We start from the raw sequence: 27,721 nt of genomic DNA on the forward strand, positions 1-27,721 counted from the left end.
TCTGCTTGTGGGTGGTCCGATCAATTTATATGAGGGTAAAGACATTTTAATCAGATTAAAATAAGGATAAACCGTCTGTCAGATCGATGATCAATGAACGACTGCGCATGTCGACGGTGAAAATTTATTTGCCAAAAATGGCAAAAACAAAAACTTTACAAAAAAGTTGGTTTGTTAAAATTTATATTTTTACACCAGAATTTCGTTTTAAATCCAAAATTAAATGTTTAATAAACATTTAAGATATATAATGTCAAGAAAAGGAGCTTTATAGTTAGTTAATATAAAGAGTTTTGAATAGAGCTTTGAAAATCTTGTTTTAAATTCAAAAAATCGTTTTTTTTGCTAGTTAGTTTGAGTTAAAATATTGGCAATATCCGTTGTATGTGACGTTTGCCAACCAAGCAAAGCTAAGTCGGGAAAGAGATGTCTTGTTTTAGGATTAGACTATCAGAAAGACAAATCTACGTTATTCGTGTGTGGGCTTAATATTGGTTATAAATGGCAGATTTAATCAAAGTAAACTCAATACGTCAATAAATAATGAGTTAATTTATGTTTTTATCTTAAGGGCCACCTGATCAGTTTTTTTTGTTATAGTATCGGTTATAAAACGCATATATGCTACTAATATGTTAGTCGATAAAAAATATTAAAAGCTAGCATGTTATATTACTATATAGTAAAACACTTTATTCAAGTTAAAACTGCGTAGTAATGACTTTTTTTCTCCGTATTCTAAAGGTAAGTTTTTATGTAAATAATCAATTTTATTTATATTTATGTAATTGTTATTTAATATAAACAAGTTAAGCTTTAAATTAAGAGGTTAGCGTGCAAAAAGTCATAAAAATTTTAAAACTTTTTCTAAATTATATTTAAAATAAAACTCAATTTTAAGTAAAAAAATTAAGAAAATTAAAAACCATAAATGCAAATTTAGTTTATTTTCCAATAAACAAATCTTTTTGGTTCGCCATTTTTTAAATTGGTAAAAAAAACGACGCTATTTTATAGTTGCATTTGTAACAAAAAACTGGTAAAAAATGAAAATTTTAAGCCATTTTAGAACGTACAGGATGTTATATTAAAATAGATTAAAAATTATTTAAAATTGTAAATAAAAAAATATATTTCTTGTCAAAACAGGTATTTTTATAACAAAGTGTGTTTAGATAAAAATAGGTTAAAAAACTTTAACCGCTTTTTAAAATCAACTTTAAATTTTCATCAATTTTTTATCCAAAAGACGATAAAGATTTGTGGTTAAAAATGAATTTTAACTTTACAGAAGATGAGGTAAGATTATTCTAATATAAACAAATTTATTTGACGCTAAATATAATAAAATGTTTTGTTAATATTTCTCCTTTTTACAATTTTTACTGTGGTACATTTTTATTCAACAACGTTTTTTGTATCTTTTTAGATTGAGAGTTATGAAAAAATAAAACAAAAAAGTCAAATGATGAATCAAGCTATGGAACTTGCACGTTTTCCACACTCAAATTATCGTTTCTATAACAATTTAATGAGGGACCCATTTTTCCTAAGAATGAACTATAACTCCTCCTTAAACATTTTCGAAAATAGCAATTTAATATTGCCTAATTATTCCCGGTCACAATGGCAATGTCCTTCTTACAATAAAAACCCATATATGATGTCTATGCAAGCCGCTCAAGCAGTTATGAATAAACGACAATTTGAAATGGACATGTTCGATTTAAATAACTTAACTAATCCTTGGTCTAAGTTAAATTCTTTTTGTTTCAACAGACCAATGCCCTCTATGCACAATATTGCTTATCCTTCATGTTGCTCACTGTACAAAAAACATAACTTGGCATTAAATAAACATGTCGAAGGTTATAAAATAAGACAGAAAATAAACAAGCGGTCATTCGTCCCATACCGAAAACACATCAAAAACATATACAAATTCGACCACAAACATAATTTAAAAAATGACCAAAATGATGTCGTTGATGTCCGCCATTTTGTTTATTCGCCCTTCGAAAAAACGTCGCCTGAAACCCTAAAGTGTTTTCCGAAAATTGTAACTGAGACACCTTTAAAAATGACCAAAGAGGTTGCTGTAAAATGTACTGACCAACCAACCCACAGTTACATTTGTCGTGTAAGTTAAAAACTGACTTCATTTAAAACAAGAAAAATATTATATATAAGCAACAACTTTATTACTTGCATGTCAGTGATATTTAAACTTATATAAATTTTTTTTATAAGCAATACTTAAATCTCTTTTGTAGGTTTGCGGCAAACGATTCAAAGCCAAATACAATCTGACCAGACATATGCCAGTTCATACCGGAGCCCGACCGTTCGTTTGTAAAGTTTGCGGAAAAGGTTTTAGACAGGCAAGCACTCTTTGTAGACACAAGATTATACACACAAAGGTATTTATAATAGAATTGTAAATAAACAATAAAGTTTGGTTTTAAGTTTTTTTAAACCGGCAGCGTGGTGTAGTGGTCAAAACAATTGTTTTTACTACATGAGGTCTTGGGTTTGATTCCCACGACTATCATGCTGTAGCGCCCTTGAGTAAGGCGCTATTAACGGTGTGAAATCATGCTCAGCCAACACTGAATCAACAGCTTACATTTACCGGGCAATTATGATCAATAATATCCCAAACTGACAAAGTAACTTTATTAAAATTCTAATTAAAATTGAAACGTATTTTAGGAGAAGCCCCATGTTTGCAAACTGTGCAAAAAAGCTTTTAACCGAAGTTCTACACTTAATACTCACATGCGAATTCACACTGGCTTTCGACCATACGTTTGTGACGTTTGCGGCAAGGGATTCCACCAAAAGGGAAACTTTAAAAATCATCGTCTTACTCACAACACGGAGAAACAACACAAATGCAAGATATGCAACAAAGCTTTTCACCAGGTATCACCATTGTTATTTGCATTTTTTAATGAGTCAAACCAATATACAGGTTAACCATCGGACAGTATGACTAATAACATCAAAATCTAGCCAGGTTAAGGCAAGGTCAAGATAATAAATTTAACTCTATTATTTGACTAGTGCCCGTAAAATTAAGGTCTTTTAAAGTCCCGTACCGAATAAAAAATATTAATACGTAACTCCCAGTGCTGCAAACATAAAACTAGCACTACATGATTGGACCGGTTGGGCCTTTCAGATCATGAATAAATGAGTATAAAAATAAATTTAAGATTATTATTTAACTTATAGGGGGCAGCCTTAATTAGCCTAGATTAATGTTAAAAAGTTGCGTAGAACATACATAAATATTGGTGTAGGTTAATTTAGCCTTTTCTTCAAACTGTTTTATACGTTTACATTTTTCCGAGAAGTAGGGCTTCGCGTCACATCTTATATTTCAGAAAAGAAGTGTGTTAAAAATTAATATTAATAGTTGTATGTTGTAATAATATACAAAAAGATGACTTTATCTTGATAGCAAGGTCACGCTGATTTGATGCTGACAAGATAGATATTTCAAGATAAGGAATAATAGACTACACATCCGAGTGGATTAACTAACGCATATTTTCCATGTTTGATAAATACAAGAAAATCACTTTTTAGCCATACAAAAAAAAAGTTGTGAGAGAGAGAGATCTTTAAAATACATACGTTGTTTAAATGGCTTTTACAGCGATTGTTGTTTAAATACCAAACATACAAGAGTGTTTGTCAATAGCCTATCTCAATGCATAACAACTATATTAATATAGCAAACGTTGCTGTTTAAATATGGCGTTTTGGTTTTAAAGGTGTAAGTTGTAATATATATATCTTCTTTAAATTTAATAAAAAAGTAAAAAGTTGTGAGCTTTGTGTGTATTTTAGTAAGTTAAAAGTTTATGGTTCACTAAAGTTTCACTTTTTAATACAGATTTACAACTTGAGTTTTCACATGCATACTCACAAGGAGGTGAAGCCTTACGAATGCGGGAAATGTGGAAAGGGATTTTGCAGAAATTTTGACCTCAAAAAGCATGTCAGAAGACTGCATAGTAAATGATCAAAATCAAACGTTCGAACAAGAAGTACTGTCATATAACCGAAAACCATTTCACATTTTACCGAAAAAAACTAATGCCAAAAAACACCATAACGACAATGAGATATTTTTTATTAAACTAAGCTTATCCTTTTCAAAAATCCTTTTTAATTTTAAAAATAACGTTAACCTGAATTTTGGTGATATAAACGGATACCTTAAAAAAAGAACACATGATTTCTAAATTTTAATTAAATACTATGTTCAAGCTTATGGTTAAAAATTATACTATAAAATCTTTGTATAAACATTATTACTTTTGGCATGATTTAAATCGTTAAATTGATTTTGTCATTTTTTCCCGTCGCATCGTTGTAATATTAATTGTATATCGTATTTATTATTTACTTTTATTAATGCGCGAAAAACCAAAATAAAAAAAAATATTTTGAATAAACCTGTGCCATACTCAAAATTTAAAAAAATGTAAAAATATCCTAATATTCATAAGAAACCTGCGCTAAAATAATCTACTGCCGATAAGATTTAATATTTTTAAACAAACATTTTACGCAAATTAAGATTTTATATATACAAACAATTGGTGATAAATAATAAACGCGCATTTAAAAATATGAATAAATAGTTTATACAAATATCAGCTAAAAATGTTAAGTTTTAATAAAATGATTTAGTATACAATATGCAAACGACAAATTTGATGTTATTATACGTCGACATCGTAGTTCAAGAAATAGTTATAAAAAAGGCTTGTTCTGACTAAGACAGGGTAAGCTTTAAAATATGAAAGTACCACAAACATAAACCGGTCAACTAAATGAAAGTACCACAAACATAAACCGGTCAACTAAATACACCCAATTATCATTTTGCTTAAAAAAATTAAATTTTTTTTTAAATCGGTCCAGTAGATGGCTGTATATATAGCCTTAAAAAATAAAAATAGGTGTGTGTTGCTATTATATTAAACAAATGTGCTAACCCGGTCACCTTTTCTGGTCAAAAGTAAATATTTTTTTTATGTTATCGAATATAACTTTTTTCTACAGAAGTTAATTTGAATTATGTTTGTTAAAAATTATAGCTTAATAATCAGAGTAAATTACTGCTTTGTTTAGATTTCATCAAAAATATTGTTTTTTTATAATAAAACTGGATCATTTTTAAGAAAATCTTCCTAAGAATAATAAAGCTTTAAATAATTGCCCCCAAATTTAGACTGATTATAGTCCTAAGCTTGTGATATATTGTAAAGCATAAAAAAAGAAGAAAAGGATAAAAAACTAAAATGGCTTTTAATTAACTACATCGTTGTCAATCGACCAAAACATTTTTCCGTCGTCGAAAAATCTAAAAGCGCACCTGCATTTCTCTTGCCGCACGATGGCGCACCGTTCGCACTTGTCGTTCAACAAACGCGAGGCGCGAGTTCGAATTCGTTTTTTTTTTGTTAGTTTTTCAATCTCGCGGCAAAGGAATGGTAAGAAAAACTTTGCCCTGATCCTGGCTTGTATATATAGGTGCGCGTTTATAATGGTCTAAAAGCAAGTCCAGTGATTCAAAGGTTCGCTGGCCGATACGAAACTGCCCACTGTCCAGTGTGGTCACTTTGAAATGTCGAATGCGACCAGGCATCTTCATTGAAATTGAATAATCCCCGGTCTGATAAAAAATAACAACAAAAGTTTATACCAAAACGACAAAAAAACACCAGCGTATCTTTTTCTTAAAGATTTCACTACATGAGGTACTTGTGTTCGATTCTCACAGCTCTTATTCTGTAGCGCACTTAAGTAAGGCGCTACAAACGGTATAAACTTCTGCTACACCAATACTTAATCAGCAGCTTAATTATTAGGAAAATATAATCTATAATATCCCAAACTGCTAAAGGCAACTCGAGACTGGTTCGGGGTAACTGATGTTACTCTATGTTAAGGTCGTAAAGTTGACCTTCCCACATCGAGGATAAATAAATATTGAAAAAGGTGGCAATTATACATAGTTGGACAATGACATTACGTTTTACGCAAAATATTTCTTGAAACAGTACTAAAATAAACAAGTAATGAGTAAGAAATAAACTCAAAGACGCTAATAAAATTTTGTAAAAATCGGTTTCACTGAAATACCCTTAACCTAAGTTTTAATGTTTACAATTATGTAATAAAAGTTTAAAGAGCAGTTTTTCTTGAAACAATAAAAAAGAGAAAGCAGTTTTATGCTATGTCAAACATAACCTAAATATTTATAAACATCAAGTATTTTTTGGAACAAAATTTCATGTCTCAAATCAGAATCATGTATTCTGTTTTATAATTAAATATAAACTTACACAATTAACGATTAACCAAATCATCTATTTACTTTTACCTTTACTTAGTACAACAAGCTAAAAATAAACTTAGAGCCAGAAACAATAAAAAATAACCTAAATTAATATTTGATTTCTACGAAAACCTTTAATCAAACAAACACTCGAACAGCCATAATGACGTAATTGTGTCGTCTGTTCAACTTACCGATGTTTCGCTTCCTCTAACCAAATACTCTCCGTTTCTTCCTCGCTCGTTGAGTGTCCTCTCTGCTTCGTTTCTGGTTATCATTCCGAAAAACCAAACTTGATTTATTCCACCAGGTAAGGCTTCGTTAGCCCCTTGCTGTAGAACAGAAAGCATATCTTTAAATCAAGTATGTAAACATTTATAAAGTGTCTATAATATACTGTAATAATATATCGTGTTAATATATGTATACGTCATTGGTTAAGGGGTAGGGGTAGGTGTCTAAAAGGAAAATAACTGGTTTAAAAATACTGAGTCAACAAACAAACTGTTAACAACATTATGAAAGTATTTTTATATAGATTGTCAAACCCAATATGGTGTATATATTGGTGTTAATAAAAATACTAATTTAAAAAAATGTCAAGCCAAAAATGCATTGTAAAATGTCTTAAACTAAAATCTTAGTGTATTTTCACACAATATGCATTTCCTATACTTGTGCATACAGAAAAATATTCAAGTTATAGCATTTACATTTCTTAAAAAATATTGACTGGTTTTTAGACCAGCGGTTAAATTACGTTAAAAAATTAAAATAAAGGTAAACGAATATTATTGATTAAGAAACAATAAATCAATAATAACTAAGGCCCAAGGCACTATTAAGACAGGATGTAACGTTGTGACCTACGCATTATTACGCTGAGGCATTACAGTTCTCAATACGCTGCATGCAATAAGTTGTTATACATTAACTTAATTTTAATACCGAACAAAAGAAGCAATTAAAAAGTGTTTTTTGTTTAATGACAGTGCTATTTTACTGTAATAAAACCGCTTATAGTTTATTGAAGCTGGGTTTTAAAGTATGACCTTACCAATATTGAAGGTTATTAACATTTAAATACTTGTTAAATATGTAAAGTTAGTACAACTATAAAATGCTACATTTATTTTAATGGCCTTTATAAATGCCGACATAACTAGGTTTTTGTTTTAAATATACATTTTGTAAAATACATTTGTGTAGGCTGTTAATAAACAACAAATAACGCTTATAAACATGCATTTCCGTTTTAAACAGAGATCTTATGTATACTACAAACCTATCTATACATTAAATAAACAATTTTAATTTCAACATTATATCAATATAAAATTTCACTTACTTTACCGATGCTTACTCCGTTTGGAGAAGGGCAAACAGGGTCGTAGTTTGTGGAGGAAGGTTTGTGGGTTATCGGTTGATCTTCCTGGATGACTTCAACATAGTTCTTCGGAACAAGCCCGGTGCTTCCTTGCGCGTTCCTTGCCATCCACCATTCCGGATCATCCGACGGCTGTTCTATAATTTGCAGAGTTTCGTCTTGTTCGAAAATCAGCTCTTCGAAATTCTCCGAGTTAAATGCGTACAATGTCCGCACCGTCATAATATTGTCAGTGTTATTGGTCGCAGCAGGTGGTGTGTTCAATGTCGACTGACAGACCTCGGACTTCACGACGTAATTTGACGGAAACCAACCCGGCTTTGAATTAGGCCGGTCGGCGTCCTTGCCAAACCACCAGCCGTCTCCTTCCATTTCAAGCACCAAGACTTTCATATTTTTAACTAGAGTTAACTCGTCTTCTTTCAACGCTTCGTAATTGAATTTGCTGACGTATTCGTCTTTGATTTGACCCCGGTTGCCACCGCCCCCTGTAGCTATCGCGCTGGGATTAAACCCAGTATTAGGGGAAGGCGACATGGGTTCGCCTCTACCCCCATAAGACTGCGCACCTCCGCCTTTCGGTTTTTTGGCTCGGGCCGGAAGACTTTTTGCTGTTATAAAAAAAAAGAACAAGTTAAAATTTAATGTAACCAATTTTTTTTGAACACGAAACAGGACTTAACAAAAAGCCTAAGATTAAAACGGCCAATAAAAATAAGTGTGGACTATAATATCCAAACCTCTGGACCCAAACTAGTTAAACCTTTCTGCTTTATATAACAATACCTTGATTAGAGGGATTGTACCACGACATCAAATTCGTTTTTAAAATTAAAAACTTACAAAAACTTACAAAAACCAGTACATACACAATACTGTCACATGTAACTATACTTTAATCATAAAACCACAGCTTAACGAGCTACAGATCGTAAAACTACCTTTAAAAAATAACTGCTCACAGCAGTTCTGGCTGACTTAAACGACTGAGCAGACAAAGAGAAAATAACAATACCGAAAATAAATAAAAAAGAGAGGAAGTGATCATCATCCAATATTGCTTAACAAGCAAGCAATTCATAACCGCGTGGCTTGTACAATAAAAGATAAGAAACTTGACTTAAAAAAACACATTTTGCAAATTGTTTTAAGAAAACTGTCTATAAAGTATTAAACCCGAATTTTAAAATGATAAAAAAACATTTATAAGTGTCAGCAATTAGACATTATTACAATTTTATACATATTTTTAGGTATTTATTATTATTATTTTATGTAACAAAAATTAAATACAGTTTTTTGTTTAATTTTGTACCTTTAACTGTTAAGCGTTTGAGCGTAAGAAACTAAATTGCGATTTCAATAAAAATTCACTGGTGTTATAATATCACCCTTATTGAGTTCACCTTTTCTTAACTTTTGCTCCCGAAACCTATGATGGCTCCTATCTCTGCATAGCTGCTGCAGTTTGACACGGGGGATTTTTCTTCGCTCTCGTAAAATTGTGCATTGTGCTACCAACGAGGTTTTGGCAAATGCAGGGTTGGGAGAATAACGTGCAAGAGCACTGATAGAGGAATAACTGTGGACTAGCCCATGCATCACAAGCAGTAAAAGCCTAATTTTGTTTACTACTTCTGTACGCGTACTAAAAACACAACTGCTTAAAATTTAAATACGGTTACGGTTAAAAATATCCCAAAAATGCATTTTTAAAAAATAAAAATCGATTAACTACCTGACTGACTAAAGCACTGATGCTAACACAACGTAAATCTGAAATCAGTTTTTTTTAGTAAAAGACATTTATTAAATATTAAAAACGAATAAAATTTAAATCTGCTAACCTAACTTATAATTTTATTTAATTAAACTTTTTAATATCCTGAGCTAAAACAAATATTACTTTTTTATTTAATTAAAATATAACTTTACTTCTTGTAAACTTGAATAATTAAAAAAAAACATGCTACTCACATTTTACCTATTATCAAAATTTCGAAACAAAAAATATATGAGCGATAGACTTCTTACAGAAATATTTATCATCGCTAACTTAAAAACAACAATCAAATGTGGGAAAAAAAGAACCGCTAACGTGGATGTTATATTTCATTGCATTGTTTCTATAAATTTGGTTACGATTTGTTATGGTTTGGCACACCACGTGACCGTAGAAATGCCGATTATGATGTGTAATACGATTACAAATCACCTATCGTGTTTATTGCGCTTGTACTACACATAAACATGTAAACACTACACGCAGTGCTGGTCCGTTAACAAAGTGTTTTAATAACCGGTGCGGTGAAATGTGATTTATAGCGGAAAAGTTAGTACCCGCTTGCTCCTCATTTAATTAAAAATTTCGCTAACTGCGTGAGTCTAATACATAAACACTAGCGAGTTATTATACATGGTTATCTAATCATTTGTTTTAAATGCCATTTATCACACTATGATACGTAATATCATTCTTTGTCATATAACATGAGCAAAAAAGTCACGTTTAGTCTAAAACTGTAACTAACTCATAAATGTGACTACAAGTTTCTTAAAATTTTAGTTAAAAACTAAAGCACTATCACTACATACCATGGTCTGTTCATTAGATTTAATTTAAACAAATCAAGTCTAAACAACTGGGTTAAACAACTGCGTGTCTATAATAACACGAAAACAACAAAATAATTGCAACCGTAACAGTGATCACTACTTCCTTGTGGTATAGTTTGACGAGAGCGGGCTGTGGACGGGTCAAGGACGTTAAGGTTAACGTGAAGGTCTTGTAATTACATCGTTAACCGGAATACACGGTTTAGTTGCTTAGTCTTTTAAAACGATCAGTTTTACTTGGTATATATATAAGAAATTCTGTGATTTGAGAAAAAATGTTTGAATTGATATGAAACAGAAGTTGTTTTCAATACGTGCTGGTAAAATAAAAATCGTGTTTTTAAACGGGTTTGTTTACAAAATAACCATACTGGTTCGTTGAATTTAAACATATTGCTTTAAAAAATTGAATTGCCATAACAACAAAAAATGTAGCGTAAAAATCTGATAAAAACGGAGCAAAAAATCTAATAAAAACGGAGCCTAAAATCGATAATTCATGTCTGATTTAATTATACAAAAGGTTTTAAAACAAAAGATAGCGTTTAGTTTGCTTAAGCCACTCATATCTAAAACAATACCAGGGTTTGATTCTATACATTCTTAGGTAATTAAATACACAACACAAATTACATGTATATATATATTTATAATGTTAATGATCTACTGGAAAATTCTAGTTTATAAGTTTGGCTTTTAATAGGGTCGTTATATACTGTTATGTACATACAATGTGTTTCTAACACTACACAGTTACTTGCGCTATTAGTCATTTAACAAAACAGTTTAACAGTTTTTTGGAAATTTTGTTCTTGCTAAGTTTTTAAATAACAAAGACTAAATCCCTTTAAAAAATTTTTTTGAAGAAAATATGTTGTAATTTTTACTGATACATTTTTTTTAATTTTAATAACATTAAACCAATTAATATTGTTAATAAGATGTAGCATTACAAATTAATAATTAACTGTGAAATACCCATTGTTTTAAACGATTTCTTTATTCGTTTATCCATGATGTTTTCTTTAAATGTCGGCAATACCACTTTACAATCTATTTATAATTCCCCTTTGACTTTGAATTATTTAAACAATTATATATAACTTTTAAATAATTAACTTATTATTTCTGTTTAATTATATATATCATAATTATAATCTGTAGCAAGTATTCCATACTTAATATTATTAATATTTTCCTAAACACAAAAAATACTAAGACTACGAACTTATGAATAGCTAAATGTTAAGCCCTTGAAAGGCTTATAATCAAAGTTTAGATAACTTCCGATTGAAATCGAGCCTTCCTATAGAAACTGACTTGTATCATTACTGACTAAACAGATTGCTCAAACTCTTATCATAGTCTGCCAAATCACATCATGCAATTTTATGACAACACAAAGGTTTCAATCGAAACTTAGTTAAGGAATTTTTCCTCTTAAAAAACCCCCATTTTGTCATACCCTTTGGAAAGTCTATTAAAAGACTTATGGTTACTATGCAGTGTAGGCAAGAAATGCTTTGTAGGTGACATAAATTATTCATAAAAATATATTTTTTATTTGATTTATTTTTTATTGATTTTGTCTCTTAAGGTGATTAAAGTTCATAGGCTTGCATAATATTATAAAGATTAATTATAAGGAATATTGCTTTTATTAAATCACTATCAGCAATTTAACAGATTAAATTTAAACAAAAGTTCAATACTGTAAAATTGTTATAGTGTAATCAAAAATGTAATCACAAGTTTTTGTATTGACCTATACAACAAATATTAAATCAACATACCGATGATTTAATTTAAGAAAATAAGACTTAACATAAGGCCTTTAAGTTTAACCGAATAGTGCCACATTAAATTAATAATATTTAAATTGTTGACATAACCTATTTGCGTATATTAATGTAACCACTCCTAATAGTTCATGATAAACTCACAACAATAACACAATCCCATGTTTCATTTGCATAACATTTGAATGTTTACTTTACTAATTTAAATTTTAAGTACTGTAACTATGTCTACCAATTAGTTATTAATTGGTAATAACACAACATACATAATCATAAATAATAAAATTTTAATTTAAATAAATTAGGTCCTTATTTTATTTTGTTTTACCTATTATTCTGTTCACCAACGATTCTCCTTTAGATTTGTCTCTGCGTAAGTAGTTTGATGGAACTATTCCCATCTTTCCATTATTGTTTCTCACCTATTTTTATAAATAATTTAAACGTTTAATTTCTACTTAAAAAAAATATCAAACAGCCTTTAAGTAAATTTAATTATACGCCAAATTATTAAAAAAACAATTAGACTCCAACATTTGATTTTTAAAAAGTAGCCTGTATATATAAATTATTTAAATAAATGTGTTTGTATAAATATAAATTATAGTGTTTTTAAACCTTGGAATATTTTAAATAAAAAAGTCTTCTAAAAATTCCATAAGTTTGTGTAATAGTTTCTTTATACTTGTTCTAAAAATGTAATAAAAAAATATTTTATTTACCTTCCACCAAGTAAACTTAGCATCGAGAAGGGTAAGTTGCTCATTCTTTTTAATAGAAAGTTCTTCTGCATCCTTAGCAGTATAATCATATAACGCAATAATTACTTCATCATTTGAAAGTGCCATTTTTTGTCCTATGTGATTTTTAAAGCAATTTTACATGACTTAAGCAAAACACAGCTTTTAAAAAAAAATTTCATTTATTTATTTATAAAAATATATAAATTAAACCTAAGCATTTCTAGTTTCTTATAAATATATATCATTATCTTTTTGTGGTATAGTAAAACTATTCTTTTAGATTATTCTTTTTAATAAAATTTGCATGCTAAAGCATTATTATGCTCTATATGTTATTAAACTATGTTTTTTTATTTAAAAAAAGTCCCTTTCATGTTACATAAAGAAATTATTTATGAATGAAGCTTTCTTTATTTGAATACAATACCACAACTTTCTAGATTTATAAAAACAATGTCATAATAAATAGTAAACTGCTCAAACACCCTTGTATTAAATTTTAAATGCCTCAAAAAAACTAGCACATAGTTAATGTAATGCTTTTCTACACATTTTTCTAAATTACATTTATTTAAAGCAAAAAATTACTTTTATAGACACTAAAATTATTGCAGTACATAGCAATTAAAAAGTATTTAAAAACATAGCAACAACAAATAAGTGCTTGGGTTTGTTAAAAAAGTATTTGTTAAATTTGTTGTCAGGTTTATAGTTCTTAGTAAGTTATTATACTGTCAGACTGTTATTAGAGAGTTACTTATCAAACTGCAATAATCCAATTTAAAAAAATTTTAATAACAGTCTGACAGTAAGCTAGTTAAAAAACATAACACTCACAACTTATATCATTAAAAACTACAAATCTGGGAGTTCTATTAGCGTCGTCCGCCAAGTTTATAAAATGCGGAATGGCGGAATTTTTATAACCTTTCCCCTAATCTTCTCTTGTATATTCATACATTCCGCCCGTTCCGTGTTTATTTTAATACTATTCGCGGACGACGCTAATAGAGATCCTAAAATGTAGACATTTTTGACAGTTTATATAATTAGTGAAGTGTCTGATTGTCAAATGTCAAGTTAACACGTACTGACTGACTGACGTTGACGTACAACGTCTGAACGTAGTTGGTAGTGCGCACCAGATTTTTAAATATTCAGTTTAGGCCCACACTTTTCATGTTAATATATCAACATTTTTAGCTTACAGCTTATTAAAAAAGTTGTCACATTAAGCACCGTATTACAGGTAACTGTAATCCTTTTTAAGAATAAAACAAACATATATTAAAGCTTACGTACACGCCAAAAAGTTCTTTTAAAATCCTGAACTTTTTCCAAGAACTAGGCCACCATAGAAATAAAACTATGCTCGTTCAAGCGTAATTTAAAGTTTCATCGAATAGATAGATTTATGTTGTTTGGTTAACACTTGTATTTTCAGATCCTTAGGTGTTTATATTATTAAAAAAATTTAATAAGTTAATATATATTTTTGTTAATTTATCCGCGATGTGAAAAAGTTGATTTTACACCCAAAATAGGTTAATATTTGTACCTTTTTTTCCACTCTCGAGCTGCCTTTAATTAGTTTAAATACGAATAATTACATTGCTAGTTAGTTAACTATTTAACAATTGTAAGCTTAAGAAAAAAAAATTACTGTTTATAGTTTTTTAATCAAGGGCATCGAAAGAGACAACGTATTTGTATCAACAAATAAAATATACTGTCTAACCAATTAAAAAATGAATTCACTTTTTTGTACCACTTTATACCAAACAAGTTTTTTTTAAATTTACAAAATAAGCATTTTTATTAACATTTGTAATACTTTATTAAAAAAAGTTTTAAATACAAAAAGAATATAGGCAGCAGGTAAATTTACAATAAAGTGCTATTGTGATTAGGCTACGATTTGCTGTACTTATTGGTTAATTACGAATATATTTTTATATTATGTGAATGTAAACATGTAACACTTCACCAATAATAACATTTGTAACTACTTTTCTATTTCGTCAAGAGCTACTATAAGTGTTCTAACTTTCTCAAAATTTCGTTTTTCATATTCCGATTTCCAATCTAATCCAATTTTAATTTGTAGCTCTTCGTCCAGCATTGAATAAGCGTTTGGTACTTTTTTGTAACAAAGTCTGTACATAGCAGTTGCTCGACGAATAATATGGTCAGCCTCAACGGTGTCATTTGTTCCTACATTCGGTATCATTTTTCTTAAAAACACTTTAAAATTGTTACTAGCCATTTTAAGTGTGTACCCACTTAAATATATTTCACTTTTGTATTGTACGTTTTACATTTTATTAAATTTTCTATGTTTGTTCATCGGAGCGATAACAAAAGCAATTTTCCATAGAAAATATATCTAAAGCGAATAAAACAGGCGTCTTTTGTTGTGGTTTTTTAATTTTTTTTATTTCAAAAATAATATTTGTTCAAGTAAATTTACTATTACTGTAAATTTGAACCATAAATTTTTTTAATAAATAAGGGTTAAATTATCTACATCAAATAAAATATTTATATATATAAAGCCAATATCTATGATAAAGCAAATATGATTTTGAGGATAAAAATATTTACAATTTCACGGTCTAGTCGGTGTCACGCGGTAATTAAATAGCGGGAAAATAATTATTTACAACTTGCTGAACTTGTACGGAGAGTAAGCTTGAAACATAAAAAGCAAGCTAAAAACTGCATTTTATTTAAACATGTAATATTCATTACTCAATAGCACGTTAAAAATAATTTTATACAATAGATTTGGTCATTTTCTTTTTGTTGTTCCCATGCATTTTATATATCTTTTGTTATTTTATCAACGAACAGACGAAGGATATAAAACTTAAATTAAAAATAGTAATCTTTATGGTTTAATAGGACCAATTAAAAATGTTAATTTTCGTAAATTGCAACAACCTTTATTAAAATAAAAGATAGATTAGGTTTTTAATTTAATAGTAATAACAAATTTTAAACATGCAAAACATAAAATCATGAAAATTTGTAATTTTAGGTGTAAATTTTTGTTTGGTTTCTGAATTCAAGATAGTTAAAATATTGACCAAAAATACTAACTTTCATAACCATGACAACAGTAATTCCATTTGTGGAGGGATGGAATTTTGTTCAGACATTAGGAGAAGGTGCATTTGGGGAGGTTAAGTTGGCTTTAAATGTTCAGACGAATGAAAAAGTTGCAGTTAAAATAGTGGACCTCAAACGGGCAAAGCAATCATATGACTTGGTAACGAATAACAAAAATGTTCTTACATATTAATATATATTTTTGGTGGCTAAGACAAAGCAATCCAACTTTTATGTCATGAATTTATTTATTTACTGATACTTTTAAATTGCATTATATCAAACATTTTTGTTTAAAAGATGCTTTTATTTCTTTTCTCAGGTTTGTAAAGAAGTGATGATCCACAAAATGCTTCGGCATGAGAACATCATTCGCTTTTTTGGAACAAGAAAAGAAACAGGCACTCAGTATATTTTCCTTGCTTACGCCAGTGGAGGAGAATTGTTTGACAGAATTGAACCAGATGTGGGAATGGATCATCATCTTGCACAAAACTTTTTTAAACAGCTATTAAATGGCAAGCAACATATTTTATATGAAAAATTAATTGGTTAACAATCCTGTTAAGCTTACTATCTTTGAAGGTAACTCAAGACTGGGTCGAAGTAACTGTTGTTACTCTATGTTAAGATTATGCATTTGACTTTCCCACATCAAGGATAAAGATATAAAAAATAAATACTTTTTGTAAATTTTGCACAAAATGAAGCTTATCTTAAAGTTCCTTTTTTTATTTAGGAGTTGAGTATTTGCATACTCATGGAATAACACACAGAGACATTAAACCGGAAAACATTTTACTTGATGAAAACGATATTTTAAAAATTGTGGATTTTGGTTTTGCCACCATATTTAAGCACAAAAGTAAGTGTTAAGAGTTTTTAACCAATTCATAAATGCAGTTTTTGTGCAATTTTTTGTAAATGTTTTTTTTTTATTTAGACGTGGAACGCATGATTAATAAGTTTTGTGGAACGCCTCCTTATGTTTCACCGGAAGTAATTGATCAATCTCCTTACAAAGCTGAACCCTCCGATATTTGGTCTTGTGGAATTGTATTAGTTGCCCTTCTAGCAGGTTAATAAAAAATAAATAAAAAAAATGTTTGTATATGATACTTACTACAGCCAATAAAGTTATTTATATTATTGCCTTTCTTTCCTTAATTAATATTGAACCAACTTAACTTTTATTTAAAACAAATTCTGATTCAAAGGTGAACTACCTTGGGACGAGGCAAATCTAAAATGTGAGGAATATGAAAATTGGATCGAGCATAAAATACAGTACACACCGTGGAAAAAAATTCCAACCTTACCTCTTGCTTTGCTGCGGAAAATTTTAGCTTCTGATCCAGCAAAAAGAGCGACAATTTCATTAATCCGAAAAGACAGGTTTAGTTTTATGATTTATTCAAAAAGAAATTTGTGGGTCTAGCTGATAATTGTTGGGAAAAATGGTGTTTAATAAAGTGCACCTTATACTGCAGGTGGTACAACAAAAACCTTCAAATGAAAAGAAGATTGTCATCACCAGTCAATGTCCCTTTTGCTAAGAGAGGAATGTCGAACTACGATGAAACAAACAAAGAAACAGAGTTCGAAAATGTAAATTGTTTTAAGAACTTAAACAAACCAAAATTGTTTTATCTCTGAAATTGATTTTTTTTAAAGCTGTGCAATTTAAATTTTTTTATGTTTTGTTTATTTTTTTAGGAATCTGTCTCTCAGCCTGAACCTGGGATATCTTTTAACAACTCCAATGTTTCTGAGCAATCTGTTGGAAATCTTCTGCATGTTTGTCTTTCCCAGGTACTTAAATGACAACCCCATACCTTGTTGTGTAATTAAAGATATGTTTATTAGGAATAATAAACACTAGATAATTAATAACATATATACTTAAGATACACAAAAATTGTGTAAGACCCGAAAATTGTTCTTTTTCAATTTGTTTTTTTACAGCCAGTTCAGACAGACAACCTGTTGCTGAGCACCCAACTTTTTGGTACACCAGCCGGTTCTCAAACAGCTTTGCAAACCTTGGTTAAAAGAATGACTCGTTTTTGGAGCAAAGAAGGAACTAAATCTACTCTAAACAAAATATTGGCAGTCTTTAAAACACTTGAGTAAGTGTTGTTGTTAAGTTGTTATGATAAGAAAACCAAGGTGATTTCCTAATTAAAATTTTTTGCATTGCAGGTATGGGGTTAAGCATGTTACTGATCTTCAAATTAATGTCACTACGACTGATCGAAGACTAAGAAAGCTAACTTTTAAAGTTGTGTTATACCCCGATGCTGCTGAGTTATCGGGAAAAGAATTAAAGGTCGATAACGACCATCTCACTTTAGTCGACGTCCGCTTATCAAAGGGCGATGGGCTTGAATTTAAGCGACTGTATGATGATATTATTAAAAGATTAGGAGATATTATTACAAAGCATTCACGTGCCAATTGGTGTACTAACTAACTATTTATATTATTGATTGATCTCTGTGTGTTTTTTTTCTTACTATATTCATTCTAACTGTTTTTTTTTCTAGTAACGTGCATCTTTTCTTCGCGTTTTCTCTGTATTACCTTTTTACATGTAACCCTGCAATAACAATGGGTTAATAAATTCATTTCTTTCTAAAGCAACTATTTATTTATCAAATTTTTTACAGTGATTTGTAGATGTTAGTAGTAAAAATAGGGCATAGATAGAAATAAAACTTATCTTTTGGAATCAAGATAAATTACAAATTTTTTACAAGAATTATTAGTATTTTTACAGAATTAGGCCAAAAAATAAATAAAGAATATTAAAAAACAAAATTGTAATAGTTTTAGGCTAAAAAAAACAACATTTAAAACTATATCGTAGGTAATTATTTTTTTTACCAAACCAATATATTTACAACCTTTACAATTTGGACGGTGACTCGGTATCTTTTTCAGTTTCAGCAATGAGCATGTTGACAACCTCTTGTATAGCATTCTTATCTTCTGCTTCAGCATTACCATCAATATTTGATGCAACCTTAGGAGATTCAATTTCTTTATCATTATCAGATGTCAAGTCAGATTCTACAGGTTGTTCAAATATAGTGTGACCTTTAAAAAAAGGGGGGATATTAGTTAAATAAACAAAAAAAAGGTAGACCATTATGATAGTTATATTAATATTCTATTTATTAATAGTCCCTAATACAATGTTAGAATACAAAAATCATATTGTACAATACTAACGTTTTCCATGGTGGTCAATTTGAATGACTTGAGTAAAATATTCAGGCAAAATAAATCCTTTTTCATTTCCTGGTGATAAGATAACTCCATTTTCTGACTGAAAAAACTCCAGGCCATCTTTAAAATCATTACATTGGTTATATAAACTTAAAACAATATTAATAAATTCATCTTTGATCAAAGCAGTTTACTAAAAAGTTTTGGAATAAAAAAATTAGAATTATTGAATTTTTAATTCCGATTTTGTATCATTATACCTTTAATGGCTTTTTCCATATTTATGTAGATAAATATGTTGCAATTTTTTCGCATTCCACTGATTGCAGCATTCTTATCTGTGGGCTCTGATGTTGTCATATGAATATGAATTCTCTGTACAAAATTTCAAGTAAATCTTGTGTTAAAAAATTGTTAAAATCTAACTTTATACTTACAAGTAACTGTTATTTAAAAGTGCCTATTAAAATCTTGCAAAAACATTAATTGGCAATATATATTATAGGGCAATAAAAATATTAATAATGGCTTGAAATTAAATAAAATTGAGATTACCTTTTTTCGATGCAGACCCTGCTTTTGTATGTTGTTCCAATAGGGTGTAAATGTGCCATGAATAACTTTAGAAAATAATGTTGCATCTTTAATTGGAACAAGACTTAAATTTTCCACCTGAAAACATGAGATTTTAAAACAATAATTAATTAAATGATTTCTTTGAAAATAAACAGTACACAATTAAATGACTGTTTGGTAAAAATAAGTTTTTAGGTTTCTAGTAAATAATGTGCTTAAATCGTTTTAAGTAAAAACACAAAAAAACGAAAAAACATACTTTAAACATTTTACTAAACTTAGACTGTAAAATACCAGTTAACAAACACTGAAAAACACCAGATAGCAGCAAAAAAGGGGAACAAGATTGAATCACCTTTTTTTGGTAGCCTATATACCTTATCTGACCCAGTCTCGAGTTGTCTTTAGCAGTTTGGGATATTATATAGATTAAGTGCTGGCTTGGCAAAAGTTTATAACGTTTATAGCGCCTTATTTAAGGGCGCTACAGCATGAAATCACTGAGGATCGAACTCACGGCCTAATGTGGTGTAGCAAGTGTTCTTACCACTACATCACGCTGCCGCTAACCTTTGGCTAAGTGTGTAAATTCCTATAAAGATTAACTAGCAACCATTCAGGTTAATAAGTAACAATTTTCAAACCTGCACAGAATGGCCTTGGTTGGCTTTGATTTTTTCCCGGTCATCAACAACAGTAATCGTAAATCGCTTTTTATCGTTTTCCCTGACAACTCTGTATATGTCATCTCTTGTTACTCTCAGTTTGCTGTGAAACTGAGGATGAGACAGAATGTCATCCAAATCAACATAACCCTCTAAAGGAAATTGATAGAAAAATTGAATTTACAATTAATAATAATTTCACAAAATTTTGTTTAGTTTAAAGCCAGTTATAAAATATTCACGTTTTGTTTAACTTTTTAAATAGAAAGGTAAAAATATGTTTATACATTTTAATAGTAGTTCATTTTTACCATGATATACCTGAGTCTATTTTAAATCCAAATTTGTTGTGCCTCAGTACAGAGGTAAGAGTAATCCCCAAGCGATAATCAAACTTTTTTGAAGTTTGCCTTTCTTCTGAACTGTTAAAAATAAAATAGGTTATTTAGCTGATTTAATATTTTTCATATTTTTTTAGCACTTACTTTAGGTTTCTTTGTGGTTTTTGGTCTTCTTTAAAAGCACGAACTCCCTTTTTAATAACAACAAATTTATTATAGTAAGCATAGCTTATAAGTTATAATAATACACCCTTTTGTATTTAAATAGAGAAAAAATAAATATTTAAATAGTTTCTATGGCTTTGTACCTTTAGTTCATATTGAGATATTGTTTCATAAAAACCGTCTGATAGGTCTGTAGTTCCAGTTTTACAAAGTAAAATTTTCGATATTACTTGGTTTCCGAATTTCCATTTTTGTCTTCTTTTAACAAAACTTTTTAGTTTTTTTGTTAGAAATCGATTTGATCCTTGAAGCTTTAATAGAGTCATGTGCGATTGATATTTATCAAAATTTCCTGGTAACAAAAAAAAGATAAATGATTTATTAAAACTAAAAATTTAGGTTTAAATAATGTGTGTCCATTTTTAAAATGTCTTTCAAAATTTTACTAACTTTTGTTTGACAAATAAAATAAAAATATATTTTTTAACTTAACGGCATATTTTTTATTTTATTTTTTTTTGTATATATTTTTATTCTTTTTATGTGGGAAAGTCGAATGTTTGACTTAAACATAGAGTAACACCTGTTACTCCGACCCAGTCTAGAGTTGCCTTTAGCAGTTTGAAACATTATATAGATTATAATTGCCAGGTAATTAAGCTGATGATAAAGTGCTGGATCAGCAGAAGTTCAAACCGTTTATAGCGCCTAACTCTAGGGTGCTACAGCATGAGAGCAGTGGGGATTAAACCAACGACCTCATGGTGGTGTAGCAAGTGTTCTTACCACTTTACCAAGCTGGCAGGTTTATAACCAACTAAGTGAATAAATAAATTTTTGTTTTAATTAAAAAAACATACCAGAAACATTAATGTTTGCTTTTTTAAGGCTGTTTAGAAACTTGTAATGAAAAGGAGTCAACATCTGATGGTCAGGTCTTCCGTAAATGACTGAAAAGTTGTTGAAATGATTAACGCTTGAAACATGGACATTTACCGGACCAAACTCCTCACAAACTTTTTCAATAATCTAAATGTAAAACTAGTTAAGTTATCGCGTTAGTAAGCAGTATATATACTCCTTTTTACATTTATTTATCCTTGATAAAGGAAGGTCAACTTTACAACCTGAACAGAAAGTAACATCAGTTACCCCGACCCAGTCTCGAGTTGCCTTTGGCATTTTGGAACAAAATTATAATTACACAAAAATTACGCTGCTGATTAAGTGTTCGCTCAGCAGAACATCATGCCGTTTATAGCGCCTTACTTAAAGGCTCTACAGCATAAGAGTGGTGGGAATCAAACCCAAGACCTTATATAATGAAGCCAAGTGTTCTGACCACTACACCATGCTGTCTTTGTTACACACATTAACAGGATGACCTGTCTATGCTACATTATACTAACTATAAAATACCTAATAATAGTTTACAACTGTGTCTAAGAGAATTAAAATATTATAATTTATGTACGTAGAAAAAAACACAAACCTGATTAGTTAACTGAATTTCATCCTCATTTTCTAAGTAACAAGTACATAATGTAAAATGCAGTTTGTCTAACGGTTGAAACGTTTCTCTCAGTGCTTCCACTTCTACTGGATTCAATTTGTTTTTAAGAAATTGATGCTGAATTGAAATCACATTGTTTATGATTTCCTCGTTATCCACTTTTACACCAATGAAATAATTCGGTTTTTTACCATGCTTGACTCCACTTTGTTTCTCTAAATTTAAAAAAAATTTTAGGCAATTCATCATGAAAATAACATATTGAACTTAAAAAATATATATATACAGTTTCCATTATATTAACCCAGTTTTAAATAAAAAAATTAAACTGATAAACTAATTGCAACACTTAAAATAGTTAACTTGAAAGTGGGTGGAAGTGACATTGTTTGTTACACTATGAATAGGCTGTGCTATTGTTTTTTTATACTAAGGACTAAGTATAAAAAATAACAAACCTGTTGTTTCGATTTTATTTTTCTCGGACAAAAAAGTTTGTAAATCCTCCAAACTTCTTTCATCTATTTGTTGATTTTCATCAGTTTTTGGTTTTGTTTCATCGATCTCATCCGTATCAATGAAGTCAGTTTGCATATCACTAGATCCTTTATCATCTGTAATAAAAAAAAATTGCTCAAAAGTGCTTTTTATGTTATTTAATACAACATAATAGACATTGAACAGTGCAGTTCAAAAGTAAAAAAACAACTTACCCTTTCTATTGCTGGATAAAGTTTTTAAAGATTCAGAAAGTTGACCATCTTCAGTATTTTCAGAGCATATTTCCTTGTTTTTATCAGTAACATTTGAGCCAGTTTGTAAATCACTAGGTTCTTTATTATCTGTAAAAACATATATATATATTAAATCACGTTTACTCACAGTTCTTTAAAGTAACACAACTCTTTGTTTAAACAAAAATATATTAATCACAGCACAACAGTGTTAACCAGAATACCTTTTTCTTTATCAGATAAAATTGTAAAAGATTCAGAGACTTCAACGTTGTCACAAGAAGTTTTAAAAACATCTGTTAAGATGGGGTTTGATAATTCTTGTTCCATTACATCCATTATTTTGTACTCTCCTCCAGTAGAACCAAACATGTCATCAATTCTCTTTGTTTTATCCCAAACAATTCTTTGATTGTACCTGAAGTATGTGATCCTATGTTGGGGGATGGAAAGCTCCTCCGGACCTACTGAAGCGATGTCATCTTTCCAATTGAAGTCACTAAACGAACGCTCCATAATTCCCTCAAAGCGATCTTCATATCCAACAACAAAACAATTTGGATCCAACTTTTTATCCCAGTTTATTCTAATAAAAAATTTTTACAAAGGAAAATAGTGTTTTTTAGCTTAATAGATTTTTGCATAAAAAAGATTTCCTACAGAACTATTTTTTTGTATATATCTTTATCCTTGATGTGGGAAAGTTGAATGGGCGACTTAAACATAGAGTAACATCAGTTACTCCAAACCAGTCTCGAGTTGCCTGTGGCAGTTTGGGATATTATGAAGATTATAATTGCCCGATAGTTATGCTGCTGATTAAGTGCTGGCTCAGCAGGAATTCGTACCATATAAAGCGCCTTACTCAAGGGCGCTACAGCATGAGATCAGTGGGGATAGAACCCATGACCTCATGTGTGTAGCAAGTGTTCTTACCACTACACCACGCTGCCGGTATATAAAAAAAAATTTATTACCGCTTTATCACATCTTCTGCTGTTTTCATTGAAGGTTTTTTCTTAACCCGACCTTTAGAATCTTGTGGATTCCTCTTTGAGTTATCTTTTGGTGTAATATCCTGTATTGCCCTGGCAAAAAAAGGCCCAAATCTTCCTTGTTCCTTCTTTCCTCTTTTTTTCTGTGGAGTATCTTTGGACTCTAATTCCATTTGATTTTGTTTTAAAATGAAGTTGTTGCATAAAATAATTATTGTGTTTGCATGCTGCATAAACCGTTGATCGGTTGCACTGAAAACTGTATTGCGTAGTTTTCTTGAAATAACATTTTGCATTTTCGTGTGTTTAATTTCGTCGTTTTTAAAAGGACTCTGAAGAATTTCAATTGTACAGTCTATAGGTGAAGCTGTAAAAAAAGCAGGAAAAAATTGTATGCTGCATCTATTTTACAAATAAACATGGAGACAAAAATAATATGGCAGCGTGGTGTAGTGGTAAGAACACTTGCTACACCACTCATGAGGTCATGGGTTCAATCCCCACCGATTTCATGCTGTAGCGCCCTTGAGTAAGGCTCTTTAAACGGTATGAACTTCTGCTGAGCCAGCACCTAATCAGCAATATAATTATCGGGCAATTATAATCTCTATAATATCCTAAACTGCCACAGGCAACTCGAGACTGGGTCGGAGTAACTGATGTTACTCTATGTTTTAGTCGCGCATTCGACTTTCCCACATCGAGGATAAAGATATATACATAAAAAAATAATAATAATAATAATTAATGTAAGTCTTAATAACATGGCACTAATGGAAAAAGCTATACATACGTGTGCTTTTAACTCGAAATGAATAGTTGGGTAATTCAAAACTAAACAGTCCTGAGTTTTCTTCTAATTTTGACTCCAGTTTAAAACTAAATTTTTGTTTTAATTCTTCTTCCAATTCTTTATCAGTTTTTTCTTGGGCAGACATTTTACTTTTAAACCACTTAGGCCTATAAAATTACATAACAAAATCATAAATTTGAAAAACAAATTCAATTTTTTTTACTCTAACATAAAATGCTGGTCAAAAATATGTAACTAAAAAAAAAAATTCAATAATGGCTTTAACCAATTGCAAATACCTCAAATAACTGCAATAATTGAAAAAAACACGGTTCAAAAATCCTGACTTTTTACAATCTGACAATGTAATGTTAGGTTGGTATTTCTATGCTTGTTTCTAAAATATATATTTCGGTTATAAATGCAAGAATATTATTACACAATCTCTCGGTAACCTAAATAGACACCTATGTTCGTAAAACAGGGGTATTTATTAGATATAAAGTTACCAAGTTAAACAGCACCGAAGAAAAAAGCAAACTTACAACTTTTACAAAACGTTGCGAAATTGTAAGGCGTGTGGTAAATACCCTATTAAGATACTAGTGTATGTTTCTTCAATTCAACCAATGAGTGCAAGTGCAAAGCGCGAAGTGCGAGATGGTATTATGACGTCGACAGGATATTGTTATGCAAGGAGGTTTATAGCATGAAGGTAACATCCAACCAACGACGGTACAAAAGACGTAAAAAAAATGCGGCAGGTATACTGACTTACAATAAAAATGATTGGGTGAAAATAACGTCATAACCCTGTTGTGCAACATTTTTATTGCCCTATTCCTAAACTAAAATATATATTTAATCAAATAATTTTACCTAAAGTTGTCACAGGGAAATAATGGATTTAACCAGCCCAATATACGCTGAAATTACGCCTATCGATTATCAGCCTTTGGCCGGAAATGACGTCATAACCCCAGTGTGCCACGATATTTTTTTTTAAGTTTCTAGAGAAAACTTAAGTTAAATGACTTTAAGTGTTACTTTGTAAATTACTATATTTAATTGTTGGCTTAGTGAAAATACGCAAAACAATTTCTTTTTGTAGTTTATTAAGAAAATGAATCTGAATATATTTAATACAAAAATATAGATTTAAGTAAAAAAATATGAGTAACTAAATATTTACAAACCCTGGGAGAATGAATGAAAAATAACAATATTTACATAGTCATTTTCAAAAAAAACAACAATACTACACTGAGTCAAGATCGACACTTACTCATGAAGTTGTATAGAAATAAACAAACACTAATTTACTCGTAAGGCATACAACAAGTTTCTCCATAAGTGTCATTACTTTTTGTTCATACAGGGTGAACTCAATATTTCTTTGTAGTTGTTAAAGGAGAAAAGAACGCTCAAATTGTTTACCCACACATTTAAGTTATATAAGGTATGGGTTGCGGCCAACGGAGTGTTTACTGGCAGTGTAATCAGAATTGGACCAGCTATAGCAAAGGTGGTTATGATACAAACTACGGCACTAGCTAGAGATCGCTTGATCATTTTTAACACTTTGTCGTCACCTTGCGAAAGACTACTTAACTTGGGTGATTTTTTCTGGTTTGTTATCTTTAAAGAAATGTTTCCACTATTATTTGATTTGTGTGGAGTCATCGTATAGATGACGTCACCGTCATGAAGGTTGGATAGCGAGGTTGAGTTTGTTTCCTGAACGGTGTTTGTTGTTGTTGAATTGTTGGAACATTTAACCCTGTAGACCTCGGATATTTGCTTTAACGTTGTAACCTGAACTTTCCGGTGGACCAACAGAGGATACACAAACAAACCAACGAGAATTATCTGAGATATCACCAACCCAACGCCTGCACATATGACCAATGAAAAATCCTTAGTCTCAGTTTCTAGTATGCATCCAAATTTTGACGCTTGGTATTCTGACGGATAGACCGTAAAAAAAGTTAACGAAAGCAAAACCAATATTAAACCAATAAAATACAACCAGCTTAAAGCTTTTACCCTTTTTGTGTAGAGATTATGTAAAAAAGGTTGTAAATAAAATGTGCGTTGACGTAGCCATAAGTACAAGAAGGGGGAACCAAAGCTTGCGCTCAAAAATACATTGCCAATATCTAGAACTACCTCGCAGATGTGGTCGTTGGTATCATTTTTACCGTAGCCAACCAACAACATTGACTGGACTATAAGTAAACGAAAAACAGTCAGAGGTCCAGTGCATGCTGCTACTAAAACGACATTGCCCCCTGAAAAATCGTTTTTCTTGAATTTCCATTTTCCTGTTTTGTAAACATAAACCACCATGCTGATTGATTGCCAGACTGTTGTCGTAAAAAAAATTAAGGTAGCAAGCTCGCATAAAAGCCAAGTATGATTGTAAGTAGCTAGTTTTAAGTAATTCTTGTTGGTTGATGTTGATAGTGTGGCGTTCATTTTTAAATTATTAATTTGAATTAATGAAGTGTTAAAGAACAAATTTTTTTTACTATTAACTGTATTTGAGTTTACTTAAAATCGGTAGGACTTAGCTACAACCTTCAGTACAAATAAACTTTTACTGAAAACCAATTTTTTAATTAAATAACGGTCGACACTAACATTAAACTATCTAAATGAATAAAACAAAATTGGATGCTGCATATAAAC

General features: G+C 30.1%; 5 protein-coding genes across 7 annotated transcripts; 1 reads left to right on the top strand and 4 right to left on the bottom strand.

Annotated features, from left to right (window-relative positions):
• Positions 1-5,256: 5,256 nt before the first annotated feature.
• LOC145751420 (cytoplasmic protein NCK2-like) lies at positions 5,257-13,061 on the bottom strand. Of its 3 annotated transcripts, XM_082567558.1 has the most exons (5): positions 12,886-13,061; positions 12,492-12,585; positions 7,710-8,359; positions 6,556-6,693; positions 5,257-5,695 (listed from the first exon to the last, which is right to left on the bottom strand). In XM_082567558.1, the coding sequence occupies exons 1-5, from the start codon at positions 13,009-13,011 to the stop codon at positions 5,492-5,494; spliced, it is 1,212 nt and encodes a 403-aa protein (XP_082423684.1). In that variant the 5' UTR covers positions 13,012-13,061; the 3' UTR covers positions 5,257-5,491. The 3 variants fall into 3 exon arrangements, with proteins under 3 accessions (XP_082423684.1, XP_082423685.1, XP_082423686.1); XM_082567559.1 differs by lacking the exons at positions 12,492-12,585; positions 12,886-13,061 and adding an exon at positions 11,343-11,439; XM_082567560.1 differs by lacking the exons at positions 12,492-12,585; positions 12,886-13,061 and adding an exon at positions 8,535-8,703.
• Positions 13,062-14,783: 1,722 nt separating this feature from the next.
• On the bottom strand, positions 14,784-15,172 carry LOC145749846 (uncharacterized). The gene has a single exon (XM_082565718.1). The coding sequence runs from the start codon at positions 15,170-15,172 to the stop codon at positions 14,912-14,914; it is 261 nt and encodes an 86-aa protein (XP_082421844.1). The 3' UTR covers positions 14,784-14,911.
• An 846-nt stretch (positions 15,173-16,018) lies between these two features.
• On the top strand, positions 16,019-18,490 carry LOC145749851 (serine/threonine-protein kinase Chk1-like). Its single transcript, XM_082565722.1, has 9 exons — positions 16,019-16,177; positions 16,340-16,535; positions 16,757-16,882; positions 16,961-17,095; positions 17,235-17,412; positions 17,508-17,625; positions 17,734-17,829; positions 17,983-18,146; positions 18,220-18,490. The coding sequence occupies exons 1-9, from the start codon at positions 16,019-16,021 to the stop codon at positions 18,488-18,490; spliced, it is 1,443 nt and encodes a 480-aa protein (XP_082421848.1).
• A 163-nt stretch (positions 18,491-18,653) lies between these two features.
• LOC145750353 (uncharacterized) lies at positions 18,654-25,428 on the bottom strand. Its single transcript, XM_082566370.1, has 16 exons — positions 25,330-25,428; positions 25,031-25,197; positions 24,220-24,604; positions 23,467-23,828; positions 23,222-23,350; positions 22,967-23,122; positions 22,488-22,723; positions 21,856-22,024; positions 21,139-21,347; positions 20,975-21,021; positions 20,811-20,911; positions 20,469-20,641; positions 19,804-19,920; positions 19,509-19,623; positions 19,252-19,368; positions 18,654-19,116 (listed from the first exon to the last, which is right to left on the bottom strand). The coding sequence occupies exons 2-16, from the start codon at positions 25,173-25,175 to the stop codon at positions 18,926-18,928; spliced, it is 2,652 nt and encodes an 883-aa protein (XP_082422496.1). The 5' UTR covers positions 25,176-25,197; positions 25,330-25,428; the 3' UTR covers positions 18,654-18,925.
• Positions 25,429-26,153: 725 nt separating this feature from the next.
• Positions 26,154-27,673, bottom strand: LOC145750404 (uncharacterized). Its single transcript, XM_082566439.1, has one exon. It carries the CDS (start codon positions 27,506-27,508, stop codon positions 26,390-26,392), a length of 1,119 nt encoding a protein of 372 aa, XP_082422565.1. The 5' UTR covers positions 27,509-27,673; the 3' UTR covers positions 26,154-26,389.
• Between the last annotated feature and the right edge of the window lie 48 nt (positions 27,674-27,721).

Source organism: Corella eumyota, chromosome 4 (assembly GCF_963082875.1).
Source record: "Corella eumyota chromosome 4, kaCorEumy4.1, whole genome shotgun sequence".
Taxonomy (NCBI): domain Eukaryota; kingdom Metazoa; phylum Chordata; class Ascidiacea; order Phlebobranchia; family Corellidae; genus Corella; species Corella eumyota.